The sequence below is a fragment of the Fukomys damarensis genome, unplaced genomic scaffold, assembly GCF_012274545.1.
Source record: "Fukomys damarensis isolate Sample0158 unplaced genomic scaffold, DMR_v1.0_HiC HiC_scaffold_21, whole genome shotgun sequence".
Classification (NCBI taxonomy): domain Eukaryota; kingdom Metazoa; phylum Chordata; class Mammalia; order Rodentia; family Bathyergidae; genus Fukomys; species Fukomys damarensis.
Window position 1 is genome coordinate 31,385,866 of NW_022900933.1, and position 26,590 is coordinate 31,412,455.

At 44.3% G+C, this 26,590-nt stretch overlaps 1 protein-coding gene across 2 annotated transcripts in view; it reads right to left on the minus strand.

The window, feature by feature from the left end:
• Fbln5 (fibulin 5) overlaps window positions 1-26,590 on the minus strand; it is a 71,893-nt gene that overhangs the window by 7,509 nt on the left and 37,794 nt on the right. For both annotated transcript variants that reach the window (XM_010616319.3, XM_010616320.3), the window contains exons 5-10: window positions 16,969-17,091; window positions 13,466-13,582; window positions 10,206-10,325; window positions 6,124-6,246; window positions 4,949-5,075; window positions 665-860 (exon numbers count right to left, since the gene is read on the minus strand). In XM_010616319.3, coding sequence (XP_010614621.1) covers window positions 665-860; window positions 4,949-5,075; window positions 6,124-6,246; window positions 10,206-10,325; window positions 13,466-13,582; window positions 16,969-17,091 — 806 coding nt within the window. The remainder of the gene's footprint in view (window positions 1-664; window positions 861-4,948; window positions 5,076-6,123; window positions 6,247-10,205; window positions 10,326-13,465; window positions 13,583-16,968; window positions 17,092-26,590) is intronic.

Here is a 26,590-nt window from a genome sequence, read left to right on the forward strand (position 1 = left end):
TTTTTTTACTGGTATGGATAATTCAGTGCTGCCCAACCAAACTTTCTCTGGCTATATGACAGAGGAAGCTACTAACACAGTAGCTGAGCTGTCTGATACGGTAGTCATATTTGGCTATGGAGGATTCATAAATGTGGCCAGCTCCATGGAAGAGGTAGATGTTTAATTTTATTTAAATTTAGTTTAAAGAGTCACGTGGCTACTGCAGTACACAATGTAGTAGAGTCTGCTTCTGTAAGCCACAGTACCACAAAGGCAAGGATTTAGGGACATTTTCCTCATTGCTAGATCCTTAGTTTCCAGAAATGCATAGTAGATACTTAATAATTAATATTTGTCAAATGGGTGAATGGATAAATGGAGATGTGACTGCCTCTGCTGTGGAGATTTAGGAGGAAAAAAGGTCTAAAATTTTATCTTGGCCTAACTTCTCGCTTCAGAGATGAGGATCCTGGGGCTTGTGAAGGAAAATATCTTTCACAAAGTCACTCAGAAAGTGATGGAAACCAGGACCTTGGGCTCCCGACTCCCACCGATTCTCTTCTCTCTTCACACCTATCCCTCCTAGCTGCTTTCTTACCTGTTCTGGTAATGCATACTCCTAAGCTAGATGACACAAGGTCATTGTTAAAAATGGCAGCCACCACACAACACTTTCTCTTACCCGCATATAGAATTCTCGACCCTCATTCCCAGATTTGATCTGGAAAATGTAATAGGCCCCAGGGTAGCGTGTGGTTGCTTGCATCTGGAAGATATCAGAAGGAACAGAGCGTCCTGACACCACATCCATGTCCCGGAACAAGATGGTGAAGGGCTGGTCTCTGCAGCCAGGATTTTCCGCAGGACACATACAGCGACTGGAGGGAAGATAAATCATGTGGCAACTCAGTCAATCCCTTCCAGGTGCTGGCTGGGCTTACACTCTCTCAAAACAATGAAAATGAGGACACCCCATTTTTATCCTCAAATGGCATAAATGGAAAACATCTCCATACTGGACTATGGGACTTAAAAACTCTTCAGCATGTAGATGAGCTCTCTTCACTAGAGAATAGACTTTTCTAGTCATCAGATATTGTGGCTACTTGAGGATACAAATTGGATCTCTGGTTCTGGGAACACTGGAACATTTTCCAGTGCACTTTACACTTGCCATGTATTTAGGCAGCAAAATGTGCCAGTGGTCACATAGCTCTTTGCTTCTTAAGTCAACAATACTTATTAAGAAATTTTAAAAGTGAAAATTACATTAAATTGATGTGTTTCAAGGATCTCTTCCCACATTCTATTGCACTTAGCCCAATTTGAATAGAATATAATGGAATATCTTTGTTCAATAAACAAGAGGCCAGAACTCATTACGTACAAGACATCACATTAGGTGATTTGGAAATTCAGTGATAAATAAAATCGTGACTTTAAATAGTTTGCTTTCTAGTAGAAGAAATAAATAAAAAACACAAATATTTCTAATACAAAGCAGTTCACTTGAAACACTAGCAACAGTATATCCTAATCTAAGATCTTTGACTTTTATTACCAGGCACCTGTGATATCCCTTAGTCCCCTCTCCTCCATCTCTTGTCTTTCTGAGGAGGCTCCCCCTAGGAATCAGAGTTCACAACAAAGATATCTGCTGATGTGTATCCTGGGGGCCAGCGATGGTGTCAGCCTTGTCAATTTTTCTGTCATTCTCCCCTAATTTCTGGTATAGCCACAAAACCTGGCAGTTCTACTTCCAAAATAGATTCCCAGTCCAATTCTTCTCACCACCTTCAATGTCACTGCCATGATCCTCTAGGCCATCATCCTCTCTCACCTGGACCTCAGGGATAGCCTCTGAACACATCAGAGTACACTTTATATAAAACAAATCAGATCTGGCCTCTCCTCTGCCCAAGACTCTTCAGTGCAATTTAAATAAAAGCTAAACACCCACAATAGCCTTTATGCCCCACGGAGGTGAACTCCATCCCTACTTCTAGACTCCTCTCAGGCCACTGCCCACAGTATTCATTAGCCTACAAGCAACTCAGGCATCTCCCGCTCCCTGCAGGCCTAAAGATCACCCTTGCCTTACATCCTTTGCACATGCTGTTGCCTTTGCTCTTCAACTCTCCCTTTAGTTAATGTGGGCTGGGCTGGGAGAGTCACAAACCTCTGGACTCCTGGGTCTCAACAAGGCTCAATCCACTCTTTTTCTTTCTTTTTTAAAAGTTTCATTCTTTCTCTTGATAGCTCCTGCCCCAATCTATTTATAGGCCAATTTATCTAAGTCTTCTTCATGAAACTTTAACTACCTAGAAGCAAAATCCATACAGCTTCACACAGGATAGGAGCCCTACCAAGAGTTAATAAGCAAATGAATACAAGGAATTTCTAAAGCATCCTTTTTTTTTTAAAGGGTGCAATAAAACAGCCAAGTCAAAATATTTCTGGTGCCAAAAGGGCCACATTAAAATGTCAAGTGTCACATAGAAAACAATTGCTTCCTAAAAGAAATTTGGAGGAGGGAGTGATAGCTCCCAGCTGAAGAGGATCACAAGCAGCTGGGGACAGGGCAACTGAGCCACACTCTGGAAGGTGGGGTGGAGATGGAAGCAGTGCCTTCCATATGGCAGGAAGTGTGTGTGCAAAAGCAGTGAGGTGGCTTGCAGGGGTGTGGGTAGAGGTGAGAGCAGGTGCTGTTCCAGTTGGCAGGAGCACAGGATATCTGAGCAACAATGGAGTTGGCAAGGCAGCCACGAGACTGGTCTGGGGCCTGGAGGGAGAGTCACTGGAGTGTCATGACTTCCCTGGTAACACCAGTTGTTCGGGGCCACACACAAACCCAGAGAGATCCAGGATCAGAAGCCAGCAGGAACAGCCTGGAGCCTTGCTCTGTCACAGAGGAGTAGAAGTGGCAGACCCCTGTTCTAATGGTTACTAAGAAACATTGAGGAACCGAGAAGAGGCCAAAGTCCCTCCGTTTTAGCTAAGCCAGATTAGATGTTCCATTATTTGGGCTGACCTTTAAACTCTGCAGGTAGCCTTCCATTGCTGAAAAATAGATTAACCAAAAAGCAGGTTTTTCAGAAATTACAACTGAACAGTTTCCAGGAATCGCAACTGGGCGGTTTATTCCAGAAACTACAGCCAGGTCAAAGTATGGTGAAACCGGCTGTGACAGATGACTAAGATATATCTCCCAAACAAACCCCTGCCCGTGCCCAAATAATAGGCAATAAGTTTAAAACATTACATCTTATAATATCCAATAATAAGTTTAAATTACAGGCCAGTAAAATCAACAGAAATTATAAAAAAGCCAATAGAATAAAGAGAATTTCAAGCCACCCAAACCCTATAAAAATAGACTGATTTAATGGGTCAGGACTTCCAGTTTGAAGCTGCTGTGTTGGTGACACTGGGAGTCCAGGCTCGAGCTTGCAACAAACTCCTTGTATATTTACATCAAAAGAGTTTCCTGGTGGTCTTCTTGGGGATTTCGCAACTTGAACACAACAACATAGCTCTGAGTAACAAGGGAGGAGATCTCTGAAAGACTAGCCTGTCCCAACTTTGTCCTTTCTTTGCCCATTTTTTATCACAGCAGGAACCACACTAGTGAGCCACGAATACTTCTGGCAGAATCTGTATTCCTAGAAGGCAGGAAGGGTATGCGTGATCCTTCCCTGCATCTGCAGCTTGAGGGCTTAGAGGTGTTTAGGGGTTAAGTACTATGGTTGATGAGGGGTGAGGCAGAAGATGTACAAGCATGTGTGTGTGTGTGTGTGTGTGTGTGTGTGTGTGTGTGTGTGTGTGTGTGTGAGAGGGTGAGGAAGAACTGAGATGATCCTATAAGGCCTAAAAGAGAAGGAAAAAGCACTGTTAGGATACCAGGGCTGGAGAGCAAGGTCCTGGTGCATTTGCATTATTGAAACTGTCTTTCTGTAATTCTCTCTTCAACCCTAATATTTGCCATCTGTGATTTAGTAAAGTCAGAAACTTGTTTGGTCAGGTTAAATACTCTCCTCTATTGAGAACTTAATTTTCCAACAGCTCTCTACTCACAGAGCAGTCCCAGGAGACAGGAAGCCTTCATTTGTTTTGTGAGTGTGTTGGAAAGGCAGAAGCCATTTCAGTTGCCCATTCTTTTATTTAGGGGGATGTCTAAATTTTTGAGTTCTTTATATATTCTAGACATTAATCCTTTGTCTGAGGAATAAAAATGTGGCATTTATACCTAATGGAGTTCTACTTCTAAGGAAGGATAAACTTCTCATCTGTAGGAAAATGGATGCATCTTGAGACTATAATGTTAAGTGAATAAATCATACATACAAATTTAAATGGCACATGTTTTTTTTAGATGAATATAAAGAGCACAATAAAAGGTAGATGATAAGAAACAGGGAAAGAGATCTTTTGTAAAAGGGAAAGTGACCAAGAAATGGAGGGAGAGGGAAAGGAAAGGAGAGGGAGGGGGATGAAAAAGAATTAAATGGATTATGCACAAATACCAACTCTCCATGATGAACGCAATCACCATGTACTGCGAATATGTACTAATAAAAATAAAAAAGAAAGGCATAGTCCAGACCCCATGCCAGACTCACTGTACCCAAACCTGCACTCTGACAGTGTCCCCCGGGCAGGCCTCTGTGAGTCATGTTTGAGAAGCCTAGTCCTTCATTAGAAGGAAGAGGAGGTTCTTGAACTCTGCCTCTCTGCTTGGCTAGCTTTCTGCACATTCTCCAGGTAGCTCTGGCACAAGCTGGGAGTTACAGAGCAGTGCTATGAGTATCGCACACACTCCTGCACACAGATGAGCACAGACAGTAGGCACTAGGCCAGGTTTCCTGATTCCCTGATCAGTACCCTCCGTTTGACAAGACACTGCCAGCCTCCTGAGCCAGATTCCCCCTCCATATTTCCATTTCCCAAGGGGAAAACCACGACTTACTTATCTCCAATCTGCAGATAAGGCTCCTCACAGCGGATAGGATCGATGCATTTGAAGCCCCCTTGCAAATTGTAGCAAGATTGCAAAGGGGTACATGTGTGGTTCCGGTGCTCACATTCGTTGATGTCTGAAATGCACGGTGGATGAGAAGCTAAAGCAGGGTAGTACTTCCAGGCAATGGCCTGGGTCAAATGTTCAGAGGTGAGGCTGAGGTGGGGGCTACCTGGGTCTTACTATAGTACCGCACTATCCAACATGGCAGCCACTGGCCCCATACAGCTACTTACTGGGCACTTGGCTAGTGCAAACTGAGACGCGCATTAAGTAGGAAATACACACCAGATCTCTGATTTAGTACAGAAAAAGTGCAAAACATCTCATCAGTAACTTTTATCCTGAGTACATATCAAAAGTAAGATTTGGGATCTACTGCATTAAATAAAATACAATATTAAAAGTAGATTTACCTGTTTCTTTTTATGCTTTCAATGTGGTTTTATATTAAATATAAAAGTAAATTGACACAGATGGCTCACATTTGCAGCTCACATGGTATTTCTATTGCCCAACACCACCATGGAGAATTCTTGTTTGGTATTGGAATAAGGCAGGTTCAAGCAGGCTGATAGTGGGTCAGTTGCTCCTGCATGGACTCCCTGATAGGAAGAGTGTTGGGCTGGAAATGAAGCTAAGCAGCCAATCTGAAGAACTCAGTCCTTTCATGGACTGGAGTCTGGGTGCTTTGAGGGACCCAACTGTCAGGCCCATAAAGTCCCACTCTGCATCAATTCTCTAGGAAGTCCGCAGAGGAAAGCTGAGCAAGCTGCCCTCCAGCCCATATGACTGGGCTCTGGTCCTTGAGCAGGGCGGGGTTTCAGGGAGTCAAGGTTGGGTCTGGAGCTGTTCTCTGAGGAGCCGCAGAGGTCTGCCTACTGCCTAGACCTTAGAGGGTGCTCATTACAGAAGTGTGAGTGGCCTATGTCCTGGCCAAAGGATGTGTTGTGGGCAGTGGGGAGGCACCAGCCCAGGCATCTGCCCACAGCTGTCACTCTGAAGCCACCAGCACCCACAACCTCACCCCTGCCACCTTCCTGCAGCCCTCAGGATTCCCCAGCTGCAGATGTCCAAATGACCACCTGAGTCTACCCCAGCCAGGCCCCTCTGTGCAGTCTTACCTTGGCAGCTGCGGTTATCATCCAGCAGGATGTATCCTGGTGGGCAGGAGCAGAAATACGTGCCAGGCTGGTTCACACACTCATGCTGGCAGAGGAACTCGGAGAAGCTGCACTCGTCCATATCTAGGGGTGACAAACCCCTGCTGTTTATTATCACAGACTATTTGGGGATAGGAGCTTAGTGGTCATTTATTCCAATGCTCACACTGTCTTGATGCCACAAAGTTATCAAGTCACTTCTTGAATACTTCTAATCATGGGGAGCTCACTACTTATTGAGAATGCCTATTTTATATTTGGGCAGCTCTAACTGTTAGAAAATCCTTTCTACATGGAGCTGAAACTGAAATCCACTCCCATCAAGCTTCCAACATCCTCTGCCTCTGAATTACCTTACATTATTTTCTCCTACTGGCCCATTGTGCCCTATAGGTGCATCCACCCCTTCGCTTTTGACCTGTCCAAGGAGTTGAGGTTTGCTTGCCTGCTGGGGTTTTCTGGGTACACAGCTGTTCCACAGGGCCTGTCAAAAACTGAAAGACCCTGGTCTTCAGACAGGGCAACCTTAGGTAGTGCCAAGTTTCCTTTCCCTTTCTAGATGAAGAAAAACATTGTTCCTGAAAGCACAATTAAGAGGCACATATCCAGAAGGCTACAGGATATAGCTATATTAAATCTCACTGTATGAAGCCAGTACTTGGGAGGCTGAGGCAGGAGCATTGCTTGAACAGTTTTAAGGTCAGCCTGGGCAACACAGTGAGACCCTATCTCAAAATAAACAGACACAAACAAACAAATAAAAACCTCCTTGAAAGAGAAAACTGGGTTGGAATAGGGTGGGCGGAAACATTGTCTCCTGACACCTGCCTGCCTCAGATGCTTCCGGGGACAAGGCATGTGGCAGCCTCCAGCCAGTCTGGAACCAGCCTGGATGGGCTCACCCTGGGGTGTAGAGGAGAGCTGTGGGGAAGGGGCAATGTCCATGCGGTGTTGCCACACATCTATACAGACCACGGGAGCTGATGCACAAGCAGGCAGCCCGGAAAAGGCAGCTCCTCATCTCACACGAAGTTTGGCAACAGAGCCCCCATTTGCGCCTCATTCAGCAAGTGTGCCAAAGAAAACATGTTTTTCTTGCATTTGTTGTTTCCCGAAAATTTGCTTTCACTAGTTTCCCCAAGTGACATGTCCTCAGATTACTCTCTAACTCACAGACCACTGGTGGCTCAGATCACCCAGAGAGGGTGTCGGCATGAATGGGGCTGCTGCTCTACTATGGGAGGATTCTGGGTGCCACATGCCTCATGCCTTCTGCAGCTGAGAAGGAAAACTGTCTCCTGTCTCTCTTGGTGGTCTCTGGGTGGCGGGTTAGGAGCCAGCGGAATTAGGATGCTGATTTGAAAAGTTAAAGCTGCTGCTCCTCCAGGAACTTGCAGAGAGGCCCGGTCTCTGGCCCAGCCCATAATAATAGAGAGTACCCTTGCTTATTTCTGTGGAGTTTGTAGGTTCCTTTCAAACCTGGTGGAAGGAGTAGTCATGCCTGTCAATTCCTGAGGCTAGCTATATATTAAGCACTGGGTTAAAGGTCTCCCATGCCTCATTTAATCCTCATGGTAACCCTGTGGGGGAGGCGCTATTACTGTCCATATTCTCCAGAAGAATAATTGAGGCTTACAGAGATTAGGTAACCTGACTATGCTCAAGGATAACCACTTGAGATAAACAAGAAAGCTCGGATCTGAACACAGCCAGCACCTCAATTCTAGGGGAATTCTCAGTTCCCCTAAGGAATGTGCCCAGGACCTAAAGTAACTGGGGTTGGCACAACCCTCCCTTCCAAGCAAAGTGAGCACCAGCGCCACCCTAGGGGAAGGTAACACCCACTCCTGCCTCCCACTGGCAGGGAGGGGCTGTAACAGACCCTGCTCAGTTTATCTTTGGGTCTGCAATTCCCAGACCTCATGGCTATGGCTCCACCCTCCACTGAAAAGCTGTTGAAATACAAGCCTGGTTTCTGGCAGGGAGCACATATTAGGCCATTTTTACTCCTCCATATGAAACCCACCGTGGTTTCCAGGATCAACTTGGTTGGCCAATCTCTGAGGGACAAGGGAACAAGGCTAGAAAGGGTGCTATGTGGAGGGGCCACAGCAGCTACGACAACACAGTGAGAACAAAGCACAGGAAAGTTGGAAGGCACAGAAAACAAACTCCTTGTGTCGCCCTGCTGCTCTGTCTGTAAAGTGGGCAAAAGTCTCACAGGATGCAGGCACCACTGTGACTACAGAGGTGGAGTCGGACATTTAGGGAAAAGTAAATCAGAGGGCAAGTCCTGCTAAACCAGCAAGGATTTGAGTTCCTTGAGAGACTAAAAGTCTCTGACACTTACTTAGGGTGAACTAATTAAAAGATGATAACACTTAAGTACACCAACTTGTCTAATCCTTATGATCCCTCTGTGAGGGAGCTTGGTCCTTTGGGTTAGTTGACTGGTTAGTTTATTTTGTTGTTGTTTTGTTTTTAACACAGGAGGAAGCTGAGGCTCAGGAAGTGTCTGTACTAAGAAAAGTAATGCACAACAGAGGCAGAATTTGAACTCAGCTCCATCTGGCTCTGTACAGTTTCTTCAAATGATCAGTAAATGTGCATTTGCAGGGAATTCTGGAGAAACAATACCATCTCATAATGCTAAGCTTTCCAAACCTCTTATTCTTTCTTTGGCCCAGAGTCCCCAAGGAGTGCCAGGGGAAGTGAAATCTAGGAAGAAAGTGGCTTTTCATGCCTCCGGGTATTTTATTTCTGCGTCTGGGACTGATATTTAATCGGTTTAAGGTTTTCTGTGATTGCCTGCTTTTGGCTCTGACTTTCCTGGCTCTGGGGAGAGGCACTTATTTGTTTTAAGAGATTCTGTCTTTAGAACACTCGAGTCCTTAGTGAAACTATCAGTACCTACTATCATTCACAACCTGGGTCAGTTCTTGTTACAATGAAACCCAGGGTAAGGAAACTTTCCATTCTGCAGGACAAAAGGATTTTCATGCCCTAGTGTATGGCCCACTTACTTTTAAAAAATACAATGAAGCATTATTAATTCTCACTTCACTAATTTGTAATTGTTGGTGATGACAAAAGTGGATGGAATGGAGTAGTTTAATTCAACATTTACAGGAACAAAGAGGGAGGGAGAAAGGAGAGAGAGAGAGAGAGAGAGAGAGAGAGAGAGAGAGAGAGAGAGAGATATGAGTGTTATGCATGGCTCTTTGTATGGGATGTCACAGTGATAAATACCAGTAAGATGTGATACCTATTCTCAAAGAGTTTATGATCTAATAATAGTTTTCTATCTAGGACACTCATAAAATTTAACTTTTTGGGAAAAAATAGAGGTTAATAAGAAAATTATACTAGAGGTAATAAACTAGTATGGAAACCAGTATAGTTCCTTGAGCTTGGAAGGAATTTATAAAAGACCAACTAAACTACGACATCTATATTCTCACAACAAATTAAGATTTCATTCATTCAATGTTCAAACTCCATTCATTGATTCAGGGTCTGTTTATTGCATGCTCACTATATGCCAGGCCTGGAGCTGGGCGCCGATTACAGAGATTCCAGAAACTACAATGGACAGTACATGCATTTATATACATAATCTCATTCATTCAATCCCCCTCTCTCCTGCTCGATAAGATATGCTATGATTACTAGATTACTGTCCTCTGCAAATGCAATCTACGTTTTATCCTCAGGACTTGGGTCAGATCTAGGTGAGGATGGACAGAACTCTCAGACCAACAGGCAAAACTGAGAGTCTTCTCTCCCTTGTCAACCCCACCTCAGTACTAGATGATAGCGCCACTGATTTCTGCATTAGAGTTCAGATGACAAGGGAGATGAGATTCTTCCCCACAGCTCAGGAAGTAACTCATCTCTGTTCTGGGTGGCTTGTGACCCCCCCATAACACTGGGAAATGCCCCAAACTGGACATGTGTTCAGGAAATGAGAGGAAACACCTGTGAAGGAAGCCTCGCCCTCCATCCCTGAGCTGCCAAGGATTCTTCAATGCCAAGCCCATTACCACTGCAGTGAACACCGTCATCCTCAAGTTCATATCCAGGGTCACAGCGGCAGATGAAAGAGCCATAAGTGTTGACGCAGGTTTGCACACAGGGGTTCTCAGTTGCACACTCGTTCACATCTGTGGAAAGTCAAAGGACCTCACTGATCATTCTTACAACAGAACATACGAGACTAACCAAAGAGAAAAAATGCAGAAGCAACCAAGTTTAGTATGGCCAGGAGACCAGATTCACAGGTACCAAGGGTCTCCAACTACGACCTGTCAGATCATGATCGCAGACCTCACAGTGTCCACTGAGGGACAAGGCCCTCCATCACATTCCCCTTTTGGGGTCTCAAGACAGGAAAGGAGGAAAGTGCATAGATACATCATACAGAAGTATGGACATGTGCTTTTGCTAAGAAGCTTGCTCACCTACGGAAATTCCAGGCAAAATCTACTCTTTCCATTACCTCCTACTTTCCCTTCACCAAGTGGTTCTTCTCTTTCCCTGTGACACTGATTTTGAACTTTGGGATAAGCAAGTAATTATGGCAATTCTAAGAAAATATTTTTTAGCATAAATAATTCATCGGTTATAAGAGGATCTCCCATTCACTTGATCCTTACAACATTTCTGCTTCAGGACCACTGTCCCCATTTCAGAGGTTAAGTAGGTTAAGAAGAGGCCATAAAGGACACAAGGAGAGATAAGGGATTTATCATCTGGAGTGTGGTGGTATTTTCATGTTAAAATTACTCAAATCATGTATTTATAGAAGTGCAGTTTATTGCACAACAATTATACTTTGGTAAAGTTGTTTAAAGGATGTGCCCAAGTCTACACACTAACAAAGTCCTGCTTGGAACTGAGACATGACTTGGGGTCTTTCCACACTACACAAGATTCATCCTGCACAGTTCATGAGGTAGTGGAGGTGAAGGGGACACTGGCACTGGCTGATACACCGCAACACTACTCCTTCTGTGCTCTGTATGCCAGCGGAGAGACAGGTTCTCTACTTCAAAGGTGCAGTTAAACCTTTTAAGACTCTGAACAGAGATCTGAGCATTTTCAGAGGTGAAGGCCTTCTCGGTGAGCAGCTTTAGGGGCTTTGCTTAAGGGGCAGGGCTAATCCCATGCCCACAGAGAATCGTCTTCCTGCCCTCTCTGGAGCTCTCAAAGGAAAAATAAATAAATGAACAGACATACAGGGAGGGTCCTGGGAGACATTAATCTCCCCTGGTGCCCACAGTGGGTTGGCATTTTTCCACTGCTCTGGGCCTGGCCCAAGCAGGAAAGTGTCCATCATGCCAAGTCACTGAGTACAAGTGCAGATAGTCAGTGCCAGTACATATTAGGGCTGGCATCTCCAGCTTCTGGGAGACACTGGCCACCTGGAGATGAATGAGCTCAAGCCTGCCTCCCTCAGCCTGAAGCTGCCTCTGAGAACAGGACCAATAGGGTTCCAATCCCCAGGGCCCTATTGCCTATCCAAGTGTCCCTCTGGATCCAAGTCCCTTTGGATCCACTCCAGCATGCTGAAGAAGGGGGCTGGGCCCTTGCTTTTCTTCCCAACTCTGCTACCACTGGGCTGCCTGACTTTGGCTAAGTGGCTTAACCTTTTTGAGCCTTGATTTCCTCATCTCTGAAGCAGAGCCAAAAGCACCTTCCTGCCTACCTCATTAGGCTATCCAAGGAGGTCAGGGAGATGAACAGGCCTGGCAGTGCGCTGTGCTTCAGAGCACTCTTCCACTCATAGAGTGTTGTGATTGCAAAAGCTCTATGTGCTGCCTGAGGGCTTTGCTGATGCAATATACTGGTGGCTGAGTGCTGGTGTCCAGCCTGAGTGCTGTACCTGCTGCTTTATCACACTGCTGGACTTGGCTCCACCAAGTATATTATCTTGTTTTTGTCACAGACCTGTCCCTCAGAGGCCAGAGGACACATGTGGCTTTGGGCTCTGCTGTGCATGGCACTTCTCAGGAGGTACTGACTGGTGCACAGTGCCAAGCTCTGAGGGAAAACCACTCAAGCTGGCACCTCCAAACCCTGGCCTTGGCACTGAGAAGTCAACATCTGCCCTAAGTCGCTTATCATCACAGCCAAGGAGCCAAGCACTCGTCCTCTGCTCCCATGGGAAGGAAGGGCCCCCACTCTATCAGATTCCTCAACCTCCAGGCCCAGCCTCTGTTCTCTGAAGAAAGTGGCCTCTTCCTGCTAGAGGAACACAGCAGAAACTTCTTGGAACAATTAGCAGAACCACCTTTGGAGGAAAGCCTTACAAAGGATCCAGGATCAAATCCTTGAATGCTTATGCCTTCCTGTTTACCCAGTGATTTAGATACGATTAAACTAATGGAGACATAATATCCTCTGACTAGCTGGCCAAGAGCCTGCCAGCCAGAACTTGCTCAAATGGTGTGACAAGGAAATGGGCTCTATGGAACGTGGTGGCAGCCTCCAGACAAAGACCTCATTCTGCTTCTCTGGCGCTGCCTCCACCCCTGACCAAACTGCTTCCAGGGACAGGAGGCCCAGCTGGGGGCTGAGGCAGGGAGCTTGGGGCCAGAGCAGGGCTTGTGCTAATTCCTTGGGTTTTAAGTCTCCTTGCTCACTTCCGGAGTAGAAGAGCCCTTCTGATGGAAAACTCAAGAGACACCAGCTTGCTCTTCTTATCAGTATTGTTGTTTGTCCTTGTCAGTATTTGAAGCTTCTGTTTCATTCTGATTTAGTGGGGCACGCTGAGGAGTAGGGAAAGGTGTTACCACTCCTAGACTCCACTAAGTAGCAGGCCCTCCCAGGACAGGTTGAAAAAAACTATAGTGGGAGACCTTGAAATTGCCCACAAAAATCAATGTACAGTTTATTTTGTGATTCACCAGAAATTGAGGCCATGAACACCCCTCTCTGGGTCTCAGAACCAAACTTAGGCTATAGGACATGCAAGAAAATTTCAGGTTAGGTGAGAAGGCCAGAAAGCCTACTTCTGGCCAGCAGCCACAGAGAGAGAGAAACAAATCCGTGAACCCGTAAGCTCCCAGCTGATGGATGATTGTGGTTCTTTCCTCCGCTATACTTAGAGCACTTTTTGAGCTGTTTCCCATAACCTCAGTTCAGGTATCAAGTTTCTGTAAGCACTGGGGGCGTGTGGGTAGTGACAAGAAATGGGAACATACTTTAATGACAATATTTTGCAGACAGGAACTGTCAGGCTCTGAAGATGACTGCATCTAGTATTTCCTGTGGTATCCAAGTTATTATGTGTGCCACGTACCTTGGCAAGACCTTCCGTCCTCATTGAGGGTAAAACCAGGGTTGCATGTACAAGAATAGGATCCAGGAACATTTGCACAGAGCTGCTGGCAGTAACCATAGCGACACTCATCAATGTCTGAAGAGAAACACAAACAAGGTAAGGCAGGCATCTCTCATCGACCCTGCTGTCACTGTGATGTTGCTGCCACCCCTTCTGGAGAGAGATGGGGAAGGGAGGCTAAGGGGGACTAGCGCTAAGACAGTTAAGTGTCAAGGATAGTGATGCTCCCTTTGTATTACAAGGCTCCATCTCCCTACAATCTTCTGCCTCCCTGGTCCCTCCTGTCCCAAGAACACCTAAAATGATCCTGAAAGCTGTAGAAGAAATTTCTGCCTTGGTGGGCTATTAGGCAAGATAGCCTCTCAGATTTCATCCAACTTGAAAATTTAGTGAGGATGTATGCAACATTAAGATTCAACTCTATAATTCCATATGAACTCTTCACTCTCTTGAGGAGAGACAAGTCAGTGTGACGCATAAGGAAAATGTATGGTGTCGCTATAAGGAAAATATATGGTGTCGCTCCAATAGGCTCCTTGCCAGTTCCATTAACAACGACTGTGGCCTCAGAGCTTAAATATCACATGGTTTCTCTTATATGAGAAATCCAAAATATGAAAATAAATGAAAAAGCAAAATAAAAGATAGATAATAACAAACAGGAAGATAGCTCTTTTGCAAATGGGAAGGGAATCAAGAGGTAGAGGGAGGGTGGTGAGAGGGGAGGGAAAGAGGATGTAAAAAGAATTAAGATGTGCTGTGTATAGGTACCAATTCCCCACCATGAATGTAATCACTATGTACACAAACACATACTAATAAAAATTTTTAAAATTTCAATAAAAATTCAATGACTGTGTTGTCTAGTTAGTTATTGGGAGCAGGAGCCAACACAGGCCAGGACAAGCTGGATAGCGCTACAATGAGCACAAGGATGTGAGGTTCACTTTGGTCTCTTCTTTGTACCAGAGCAGACACAAAATTCTGGATAAGTACATATCGTCTGAGCAGTGGCTGGTCTTTCCAGAGAAAGCAGCAGCACTGTGGTAAATGGGGATGTTCAGCAGGCCTGGGCAATATGACCTCCCTGTGACACTCACCAAGCCACAGGGAGCCTGATGTTATTGGGAAAGCACTTCTCAGCATCTCAGGTTGATGAGATCTGGCCTGGACAATTATATTCTATAGGGCAATGTGCTTTGCATGACATCACCAGCCTCGTGAAGGAAACAGCATTCTCACCTGTACAGGGACCAACTGATCTAACAGTAGCTGAAACTGGCTCCTCTCTCATCCTCCCTTCCTTGAAACGAACCACACTCCCTTTCCTGCACCTTTTTGTTGGTACCATAATCCAGCCGTGGCTCTGAAGGCCAGTTCAGGACCTATGGCTGGCTTCTACTACCTTCAACTCCTCAGCTATTTCAGTTCCTTCCTATTGATCAGGCTTCATCAGAGGCCCTGCCCGCATGATTCTGTTTCGCATCTAAGTCCCAGTGATTTCTGTCCTGGCCCACTCTACTCCCCTGAGGGCTGGGCAGTCTGATCTGGAAAACCCACTCGCTCAGACATTGTCCTGATCCCTTCTGAGGGGGCAACTGGGCAGAAAAACAAGGCCCAAGAAGGCAGCAGAGGCCAGCCAGGACACCCTTCCCCTAGGGATACCTAGGACAAAAAGAAGCCCCCTGCAAAAGCAATGCCTCCAAAGGTACATGGAAGGAGTGGGAGGTGGCAGGAAGCTGTAGCAGTTTCGCTTCGAGTAAGAAAGAAGTGTTTGGCCAAGTGAAGGCATGAATTCACCTACAATTAGGAATAACACAGTTAGGCCTCTGCAAGCATACCTGTCAAAACCTCCCAGTCTGTGGAAGAGGACAACCTTCCAGGAGGAGGGTTATCCCCATAAACAGAAGGAGTTTCGTGACTGGCCCTAGGTTTTCTGTGATGGGAGCCTGTGTATCCAGGTCTCCCTCAGCTTTCTAGCACCCCCTGTGGTGGAAAAGAAAACTAGCCTGAGAAATAAGAGTCTTGGCTATTAGATCCAATTTACCTTAACTTTGCCCAAAATATTTTTCTCTTTGAGTATGTCTCCAACTCTATAAAAGTTAGATGACATAATAGCTAATATCCCTTTCTGAAATTTTACATATTCAGTTCCTGTACCAATGACTCCCTCTTACTGATCTGCTTTTGTTCAAATCGGTAGCATACAATTTTCTATTCAAGTAGAGGTTGGTTTAAATACATGGGGTTTGTCATATCCACAAATGCCCGTGTACACCCATTCTTCTGTGTGTGCCCAGGAAGGAGAACCATGCCAAGTCTAGGCTATCTTATCAAGGCCTCAAGAATCCTTTGGACAGGGTGTGACAGCAGACCCAAACACAACCTCAATCAAGACAGACTTGGAAAGAAGCACTTTCTTTTTCTTTTTTTGTTTTCATAATGTCCCCTGGATCTGTTTCTCTGCCCCTCTAGTATTGACTTTCAGGCAACAGAATAATGTTTTTGAGTATTTACACTGGCAGAACTTTCCCCAAAACTCACAACACAGGAATCTTACCCTAGATGTAGAAATTGCAGCGACAGCTAGAGACTGCTGTGAATCCATTCACTTAGTTAAATGAAAATGTAGAGAGGAAGAAAAGAAACTTAACCTTCTGGTAAAAACAAATGAAAGACGGATACAGCAGATGCCAACTGCAGGGGACAGAAATCTCAATTGGTGATGATTAATTTTTGTGGAATAAAAAGAACTACCACAGCTAGTGGGGTGGGCATAGCATGAGGCAGCTATGATGAGGTGCCGGGAAGAGATGATGTCTGATCAGAATCTACTGATCTACATTAGAGACTTGGAACATTACCATAACTAAGGAGAAGTATTCACTTGGCTCACTATTATTCCTGATTAAGGCAGAATAACTCTCACTTTGGTCATTTCCTGGCTTAGATATAAACTTCCTAAAGACAAGAAGAAGAGCTAGGTAAAATCAAATTTGAACCCTTCAATAGTACATTCAAAAATTATAAGAAGCTGGGCACAGTTGCATGCACCTATAGTACCAGCTACTGAGGAAGCTGAGACAGGAGAATTGCTTGAGTTTAAGAGTTTGAGACCAGCCTGGGTAGCAGAGCAAGACCCTGTTTTCAACAAACAAAGAAACAAACAACTGTAGTGATGACATAATGATGATTATGACAACTGATTTAAAGACTCATGTGGATGGGGGATATAGCTCAGTTGCAGATGACTTGTCTGGCATGCACAAGACAGTTGGTTTGATCTCTAGCACCATAAAATGAAACAAAAAGAAGAAAAGGGAGATATGTGTAACTAATATTTTGCTTTCCTTCCAAGGAAAAGCTTGGTGCACTGAGGCCACCCAGTAAGCCCATATCTCACAATATACCCACCAACCATTCACTTCCATGAGTCCCTGTGAACTCCAGAGAGCTGTTACCTAAGCACTGGCCTTCCAGAAGCCAGTACCCATCAGTGCAGGAGCAGGTATACCCTCCTTCAGTGTTGATGCAGATCTGAGTAGGGTTGCACTGGTGGGAATCCGTTGCACACTCATCCACATCTGTAAGAAAGATTCAAAGAATGTCACCTTTACCTTTCCAGAGGCCTGGAGCACCCAGAGCTCTAAATGCATGTTTCTCATGGCTGGGAAGCAGTTGACAATGTTGCTGGATTACATCAAGGATGTGGAGGTGTCTTCTTGATGGGCACCTGTAGGACACACTGGCCTCTAACTAGAGGAGGTCAGAGATAGTCTACTCACTGGAAAATCCACAAAGGAAATGGCCAAGAAGGAAACTCACCACCTTGGGCACTTTTCCTTCATCCTATGCCGTAGCTCATTGAAATTTTGTTGCCTTGACAACAGTCATTGCTTGATTAGAAAGGCATATTGGATAGGTTTATTCACTCACATGTGAAGCAAGTGTTTCCTACATACCTACTGTGTGCACAGGATTCGGCTGAGAATACAACAGAAGTAAAGGAAATATTTCCTGCCAGCAGAAGCTGCTAGTCCAGGGGATGGATTATATTTGTCCTGGAAAGCCTTCTGATTAAGAGCTCCTGCCCCTTCTTAAAGCTTCACAGAACCCTGAGATTTTCCCTACACCACCAGAACCCCCTGCAAACCCACAGTGAAGGTTCTTGTTCCAAGACAGTCCCTGGCTCCTGAATTGAAAGCTTCAGGGCCCACAGATCAAGTTGATGTCTTTCCTAAGGCATCCAGTGCAGGCACTGTATACAGTTTGTGCTCAAAACTGTTTGAACTGAGACATCTTTCCTTTTTTTCTCCAAGAGGGAAACTCCTGATGCTACACATTTACTTCAACCTAAAGAGGGGACTTGTCGCTAAACATTATGCATCAATTCACTCCACATAGGGTCACTGAGTGCCCTAGATCTGCCAGGCCTGGCTTCAGTGCCTTCCCTTCTTGATGATCCCACCCATGCCTCCAGGCTTCATCCTCCTGTCCCCCACTTCATGGCTCCAGGAGGGTTTGCTCTTCTATACCTTCTCCTACCTACACCAAATGGATCATCACACAGAAATAACAGTAAAAGCTGCTATTCTTCATGTGATATGCCTGATACCCTTTTTGTTACCATATTTATGTTCACAGCCATCCCAAAACGGACATGTGTCTAGGCCTAACATGAGGCCATCTTCCTCCTTCTAAGCATGAACAGCCTCTAAGAACCTGGCTCCAAAGGTGATGGCATCTTCTTTCCTCCCCGATGTGTTGACTACATGCAACTTTTTTTTTCTGGTACCGGGGATTGAACTCAGGACCTTGTGCTTACATGGCAGGTGTGGCACCACTGAGCTAAATCCCCAGCCTAACTACGTGTAACGTTGACACAATGCATCAGTCCAGTTCTCAGCTGCAAGAACACCAGCCCTGCCCTTCACCCCTTCCCACCCCAGTTCTGCCCACAGAGCCAAGCCTCCTGGGGAGCTGGCAAAGAATGCTTGGCCAGCAGCCCCTCCTGCCCCAATCCATATCGAAGCCTGTGACAATAAATAATGCCACGATTGGCCAGTGTATGTTTACATTTTCCCAGCAGGGAGTGATGGATGACAATTGTACCCTGGGAACAGCATCACCTTAGAAATTCCTGCTCTTTTTCCTGCCTGAGGGGAATGAAGGATGAAAGAGACCAAAGGGGACAAAGAACTGTTGGCAAGCCAAGGTGCAGCAGGGTCCAAAAATCTCTGTGTTTGTGTAACTTATGGTATATACAGAATCCAAAGCAGGAAAACCAAGTCCCTGAAAGTGCCCCAGACTGGGTTCAGATGGGGATATTAAACTGAAATGTGGGCCCATTTCAGTGTTCACACATGCACATGTGGAAAGTAGTCAGCCCTAGAAACAAAATTTTTGAAGTTCACTTTCTAAAAACATCTACCATTTTATCAAACTGAAGGATTAATTTAATTGTACCTTACTTTTGTTGATGTACATGTAAAAATTTTAAAAATTTATTTTCTGTATTGCCAAAATAGCGCATAGCTTGAGAACTCAGTAAGTTCCTGGAGTTCTTTGAAGGGCATCTCTCATCTTAATACCTTCAAAACACATCTGGGAGAAGGTGCCCCTGGTCAAGTTCAGTATCCATTAAATGGACACGTGGATAAGAAACATTAGCACCTGTAAGTCTCCATATCAGCTTTCTCCAGCTAATTAGTCTGGTGCTGTTGTTTTATGCCCATTTTCATGTGGGCATGTGCACTGAAAAGCAACCACCACCCCAAGCCATTGTCAATTTGTGGAGCTCAGAATGCAAATATTCACACCCTGGAAGAAAGGCTCACCACACATTCCAGCTCATAGCTAAATCCCTTACATTAAATACATTTGACTTAAACAGCAGAAGGAAAACCACACTGAGCCACTCCAAGGACATTCTTAGGCAGTGGCTCCTTTTCTACATCAGTGGAAAAAAACAAGTTATGTCACCTCACACAACTGTCATTATCCTCATGGGAAAATTGTGTTGGGGTTGCCCTTTCCCATATATTTATTAGGAAGAGTCTTCTAGGAGAAAAGAACACTGGGTGCATTCCATCACTTATCCATTCATTTACTCATTCATTTTCATGCTCTACAGTGTGCGTGTGTGTGTCCTTTCAAACTTCTAAGCCCTTAATGCCATTAAGACAGCTTGCATTAAGCACATTCCCTCCAGTTAGAACTTGCTGAGTGTCCTTCTAAACCCTGGTTAGCTTCCTGGGCACATGGAGGATTTTATCACAGCAAGAATGGCTTGTTCCTTCCCAGCTGGGCAATGTCTATTCATTGTCCAAGAAACCTTAGTACAAGGAGGTACTTGCGAGTCGGGTCTCTAGGCAGTGGGTAGTATGTGAGGTTCACATGGGCAGGTGTAGTTAAGGTGGTACAAATGACTATCCTTCAAGTCTTTCTGAGGTCTCACAGAAGCACTGTGTGGAGGAACTGACTTCAAGACATTACGATACCGCTAACCAACAATTCTGGGGACAGCAACATGAACAGCATCTTCCAGTCTGACTCAAAAGATAGCACAAGAAGGGGCCATCACCCCAAACTCCTATAAAGTGGCACCCCAGGGCAAGTCGGCAGTGGGTAACTGGTACCCCTTCTCTTTCACTGAAAGTTGGCAAAGGATTTTGTTAGTATGGCGCTGTCATTTTATTCCCATTTTCTGTCCTCCTCTTGGGAGAGGACTGCTTCTCAAAACACATACATTTTTCTGTCTCACACAAAACAGTTCCAAGCATGATCTTAGTATTATGACTCGGATTACTACATAAAAGTTCCCATAGATAGGCATAACAGACTTAATGTACTTCCATAAATAGGCATAGATATGCTTTAATATAAAAATGAATATATATGCCAGTGTGATCAAAATAGACAATGAATGTTTAAATTGAAAAATTTTATTATAGTAAATTTTATTACATTGTCATTAGTCCCCCTCAAAATCTTACTCACCATTGCTTCCAATACACTTATCTCATCATTTTTGCCACTTCTGAAGTAGTTCTGGAAGTCTTACTTCACAAGTATCTTGATGTGGTGTGATAAAAAATATAGTGAATTCTGTTGCCAAGTGCCATCCAATTGAAAGGCAGGCTCATAAAAAATCTCACAGCGTGTGTCCTTGTCTGCCCTATTTACCAGATTAGCACTATGTCACTTCTGGCTCTTCCCCAAAGTCTAAATGACCATGAAGGGTAAATGTTTTAAATTGATCCAGGAAATTGATGCAGCTACAATAGCACAATCAAAGATACTCATGAAAAGAGGACTCCAGAACTGCTTCAGTGAGTGGCAAGGAAGATGGAATAAGTGTGTTCAAAGCAAGGGAAGGTATTTTGAGGGGGAATCACAGCAACGTGTCTTTTTCTGTAATACATTTTAAAAATTAAAAATTTACTGTATATTATGATCACACTGCATGTTTAATGTGCATATTACATACATACATGCATTTACATTTCAGCCTTTATTCCTGAACTTCAAAGGGAAAACAGACTATTTTCACAATACAAATTCTAGCTGAAATAAAATGTCCTTTTTAAACTGTACAAAATAAAACACCAATGTCTCCCCCATACCCTTAGGAAAACATTTTCTATGCTGTTCTCCCAGCATCAAAGTTTAAAAGAAAAAAGCCAAAGGGCTGAGCCCTCCCTAGAAAATGGGTAGTTGATAAGACTGAGAATTTCGGAAGAAGACAGCTGTGTGGGAATCTAGATTCCTGCACTAATTACTGGGTAGCACAGAGCAAATTCTCTAGCCTCTTAGATCCAAATAGGGCTAATGCGGCCTGGCTCATGGGTGGCCCCATGAGTTTGTGTGCACAAGTTCCATCACCAATGCTTGGGTTGCAGGAAATTTTAGTTCTCTCCCCATTGGTGTGCTGTTCCTAACAGCTATGAAAAATGGAGATTTGGCTTCTTCCTCCTGCAGGCCTGTTCTGGAATTCACCAAAGACTTCAAGTTCAGTATGGAGGGTCAGTGGGCTGTAAGGCATGGTTAGTTTTGTGGTCATAGCACAGCCAAAATCCTCTGGTTTTTCCCTCCCTCAAGCCTCAGCCACATGGTGAGAGGGTGGGGCAAGAAATGAAAAAAAAAAGGTGGGTACATTCCTTCATGGGGTCTCACTTTCTACCTCTGTTCTTTGGCATCTATTGGTCCACAAATGATTTTAGAACTGTAGGCATCTGAAAGCAAAAAGGTATGCACGTCTTAGCAAATTCCACAGCTACATGTGTTCAACCTTTACACAAGCTCTGATCTTTCCTCTTTTTACACCTCTTGCTTCAATACTGTGAATAAGCAAGGGCCAACTTGGGAGCTTGGGTCTATTACCTCAGCTGAATGTCTCTGTTCTTGTGTGAGAGCATCCATTAGCCAAAGGGAAATATTCTCACTGGGTGACACTGGGAGAAGCTGTCCAAAAGCTCTTGGATAGTCGACTATACCTTTCCAAGACCTCCGTTCTTTCTTTTTTAGACACAGCAAAAATCATGCTAAATTTTTACCCAGTGAAGCAACATGTTTTCCCAGTCTATTTTTGTTCAAGCTAATGGGGTCTGATAAGAAAGAAGAAAATAACAATGGCACATTCCTACACTTTCAAGTGAAGCCGGTTTCAGCTCTGCTGCTGGGCTGGGTCAGTGCCATTTTTCAGCCAGGCAAGCCCAGCCAAGCCTGGAAGCTACACTGAATCTACTTCCCAAACACCTGCTTATTAAAGATCTCAGGATTTAAGAACTCACTTGTTGAATTCCTAGGACATCTGCACTCCATGTGTCTTACAGTCTTGGGCGATCATTAGGAATCAGATCTTTTTATGTTTACGACACTTTTCCCATTGCTTGATATTAAGCATGGAATACCGAAGCTTGCTCATTTTGCACCTCTAATTAGGCACAAATATGTGGTCCACTTTCCAAACAACAACACAAAATCTTCCCTCCTTGGATGAAAACAGCTGGAATTCAGGATGTAACCTCTCTGTGGATTCTATCCATAAAGTGAGATCTTGAAGGAGAGCTCTGAAAGGCCCTTTCTAGCTATGGTCTTCCACAGAGACAAACTATGCAAGCAACGAGGATCACAATGTTTGCTTCTTGAGTAATTATTTTCATCCACAGAGTATGTACTTGGTAAACATCAACTGACTGTAGCTGCTTTCAAAGGCAGTGAACTAGCTACGGCTGTTCAACAATTGCCCATATGTGAACAGCCTCTGCCCAGTGCCATGGTGGAGAGGGGAGCATACGCCTTTTTATCTTAAGCATCATGCATCGAGATACGGTAAGGGGACAAGGCTGCTGATCGACAATCTAGACATTTTAAAAAGATTGCTAGGCTTGGGCCATAATTATGAATTGTAATTATAATTAATTTAATTATAATTAAATTATAATTGTAATTATAAAACACACTGATATGGAGCTCTAACTAAATTCTAAATGCTAAAATTCTTGCCATTTTCCCATCACCAGTGAATCTATAGTGGTATCCAAGCCTAGCTACCCAAGAGAATATCTGACTGTATCAGAGTGTCTTGGTTGATGCTTGGCAAGCTATATTATTTTTAAAGTTACTTAAATGAATCCAATGTACAGCAATTTCTGAATACCACTAGGCTAGATTGATACTTATCAACTTTAAAGTGTGTATGAATCAGTGAGGCTCCTGTTAAAATGCAGATTCTGTAGATTCTGCATTTCTAACAATATTCCAGACAATGCTAACGCTGCTGGCTCAGGGACCATGCTTTGTGCAACACTGTGCCAGACGATTCCTAGAAACACTTGCTTCTGTATTCATGCAACTTGCTTAGAGTTTCAGGAGGTTTTCAAGAGAGGAAAGAATTGAAGTGTGCAAAAATCAAGCAGCAATTCTAAATGGATTTTTTCCTCTTTAAAATAAATCCTGCTGGCCTTCCCTACCCATGGATTGCACATCATGGATTTGATCAACTGCACATTAAAAATATTTGGGAAAAACTGCAACTGTACTAAGCAGGTACAGACCTTCTTATTGTCATTATCCTATAAATACTGCTATTAATAATGATTATTTACATTTTTCATTATATTAGGTATTATAATGCATCTGGAGATGATTTAAAGTAATGGAGGGTATGCATAGTTATATGCCAATACTACAACATTTTGCATAAGAGATTTGAACACCTGAGGACTTTGGTATTTGTGCTGCTGAAGTGAGCACACATCTGCGGACTTCATCTGCAAGGGGTTTCAACCTGGAGCCAATTCCCCATGGATACTGAGGGGCGACTGTGTCATAGTTTTAAAGATCCTGGCAAGGTCTAGCCAAACAGAGTGCCTCTCAGTTGTATAAACACTGACCACCATTATTCAATTCCACCGATAAATATTCTGGTTTTCTTCAGATCATTTAAATCTTTTGCTTTTCAGTTACATTTGCAGTGGTCACTCGTCTGATCTGGGTCATTGTGTGCCTTCAAAAGATCCTCTCCTAGTCACAGGTGGTATTCTGATTTCCTATGTGTAACTTCAATTCCCCGAATCTTACCTAAATTCTTAGAAATACTGCCCCAAAGATGATCAAAAGTACAGAAGATTCCAACTAGGAGAAAAGAGTCTTTCCTTCAATACAGAGCTTCATTTTTAACTGAACACTTATGAACATTTACATATTCATAGAGTATAAGAATGCTGTGAATCTCTGTGGATCCTGAGTCCTGTAATCTACTAGTCTCCCTGGAAGTTCCTTCTCTGATTCCCTGTGATTCTAGTGGGCACAAAGCTCTAGGTTTAATTCCCAGCAACAAGTGGAGGGTCAGCATCATAGCTTCTGATTGCCTTGTCCCCTCTCAGCAAATCCTTAATTCATTCCCCATCCCGTGTTTTCTCTCAGTTAACAGTGCCACTGTTTTCTAGTATCCTGGGATAGAACCACAGCAATCCTTAAATTCCCTCCTTACTTCATGTATTCACACGATTGCCCAAGCAATTCCGATTTGGAAAACTGCCAATTCCCTTTCTTTCTGTCCCCAACTCCTCAAGACTCCAGGGACTCTCTGTCAGCCTCCAGTCCCTCCCTGCTGAAAGTGCACTAAGCACTACCTCCAGAACAGCCCCAAACACAAAAATGCCCCCATGGCTCTGCTACTCAAAACTGTACATCCCCTCCCGAGAGACCTCAGGGCACTCTCTTTGCACACTGTTATGTCAAGCATATTTCTACCTAATCGTACCCAAAGCACAGAATTCAAATATTATACAATTAGCTATATGCAGCTCCAACTATATCTCAACTTTATTGAAAGTAGGAAATAGGCCTTATTCATATTCACATCCCAAGCATCTAACGCAGTGCCTGATACACCTAGGAATGTTGATGAGAATTCTATTGGAAAGGAAGACATTTCCCTGTTAGACCTTTCTGAAGGCAAAAGAAGAATTTCAGTTAAGCCACAGACATCACAATGGACCAGTTCAGCTCTCTGTTGGGGCTCACATCTCATCCCCATGGGATAAGGGCTATCTGCGAGACCTTTACAGATGATTCTAGTTCAAGCCAAGTCTCTGGCTGAAGTTTATAGTGTTTGCTGGGCAATTCCCACTCTTGCCCTAGTCCCAAGTTGAATCGAAAAGTGTTTTCAACTTCCAGAGGCTTGCACAGACCATGAGTGTCTTTGTCTGGGCTGATATAAAGATGCGGTGGTGGTGGGGAGACTAATTGGGCATGGTGGCACTTGCCTACAATGCCAGCATTCCAGGAAGCTGGGGCAGGACCACCAGTCTGAGCCCAGCCTTGGTAATTTAGCGACTTAGCTAGATCCTGTCTCAAAATAAAAAATAAAAAATGTCTGAGAATGTAACTCAACATGAAGGGGCCTGGGTTTAATCCCCAGTACTGGGGAAAAAAAAGAAATAGACTGAGTAACCTAACTCACAGGCCATTTTCTCTCATAGTTCTGGAGGCTGGATGTCCAAGACCAGGGTGTCTGTACATCCAGTATCGGGGGCAGGCCCTCATATAGAGAGAGTTCAGGTCTCTCTATCCCCTCATAAGGACAACAATCCCATCTCAGGGGCTCCATCCTCACCACTTCATCCAAACATCTTGACCTCTTCAGGGCCCACCCCTAATACTAGCACATTCGGGATCATGACATCAACATAGAAATCTGGGGCTGGGGAGAGGGCCCCAAACATTCAAAATAATGTGCTTGGCCTGATGACATATGTTGTGTTTCCTCTTTCCTCCTTGAGGGCTTGACATCTCAGATGAAAAAGAAAGAAACTTATTTTCAGCAATAATGGGAGAGAGGAATGTTAGAGAAAGGAAGAAAAAGACAAACTTTCCTGGCCTGAAAATCACAGCAACAGGACCACCCCTTAGGGCACAACTGGGAAAGCCAATCAATTTTTCCACCTGGGACAAAACCCTCAGTCTGGTGCTGGCTGTGAGAATACCCAGGTGTGCAAATTCACCCCAAGGGATTAATCATTCCAGGAGTAGCAACAAACATTCCCTGCTAGAAATCCGCAGGTGCAGTCTTCCCATACTGAGGTTCACAAGACCCTGCTATAACTGATTCCCTTGTTGTGTCACCAGGGTGATCCTGTGTATGTTGGCCACCTTTTTGCATGGTAACCTCCTTATCTCTAAAATGCAGATATCATCTCCAGCTAGGTGAGTGGGAGAGACAGACTTTGCACACAAACAAGGGTATGGACAAAACACATGAGACACAGCGTCTGCATCAGGGAGGTGGGTACAGGCCTTGATCCTGGACGATGACATAGGGAAATGGTTCTCACATGCATTCCTTTCTGAAATCCACAGTATCCTAGGATGAGGGCGGAGAAGTGACAGATATCTCTTTTAATATGACAAGTTTCAAGAAATAGCAAGTGATTAACAGTTTACACATTTCATTGAGACCAACCCACTCTGTGGGTCTCCTCTGCTATCTCCTCTCCACCCTGGTAGTTCAAGGCTCTCTGCCCCTGGTCATTAGCAGATGACCCCTGAAGGTCAGAGAGGAGCTGTTCACAGGGG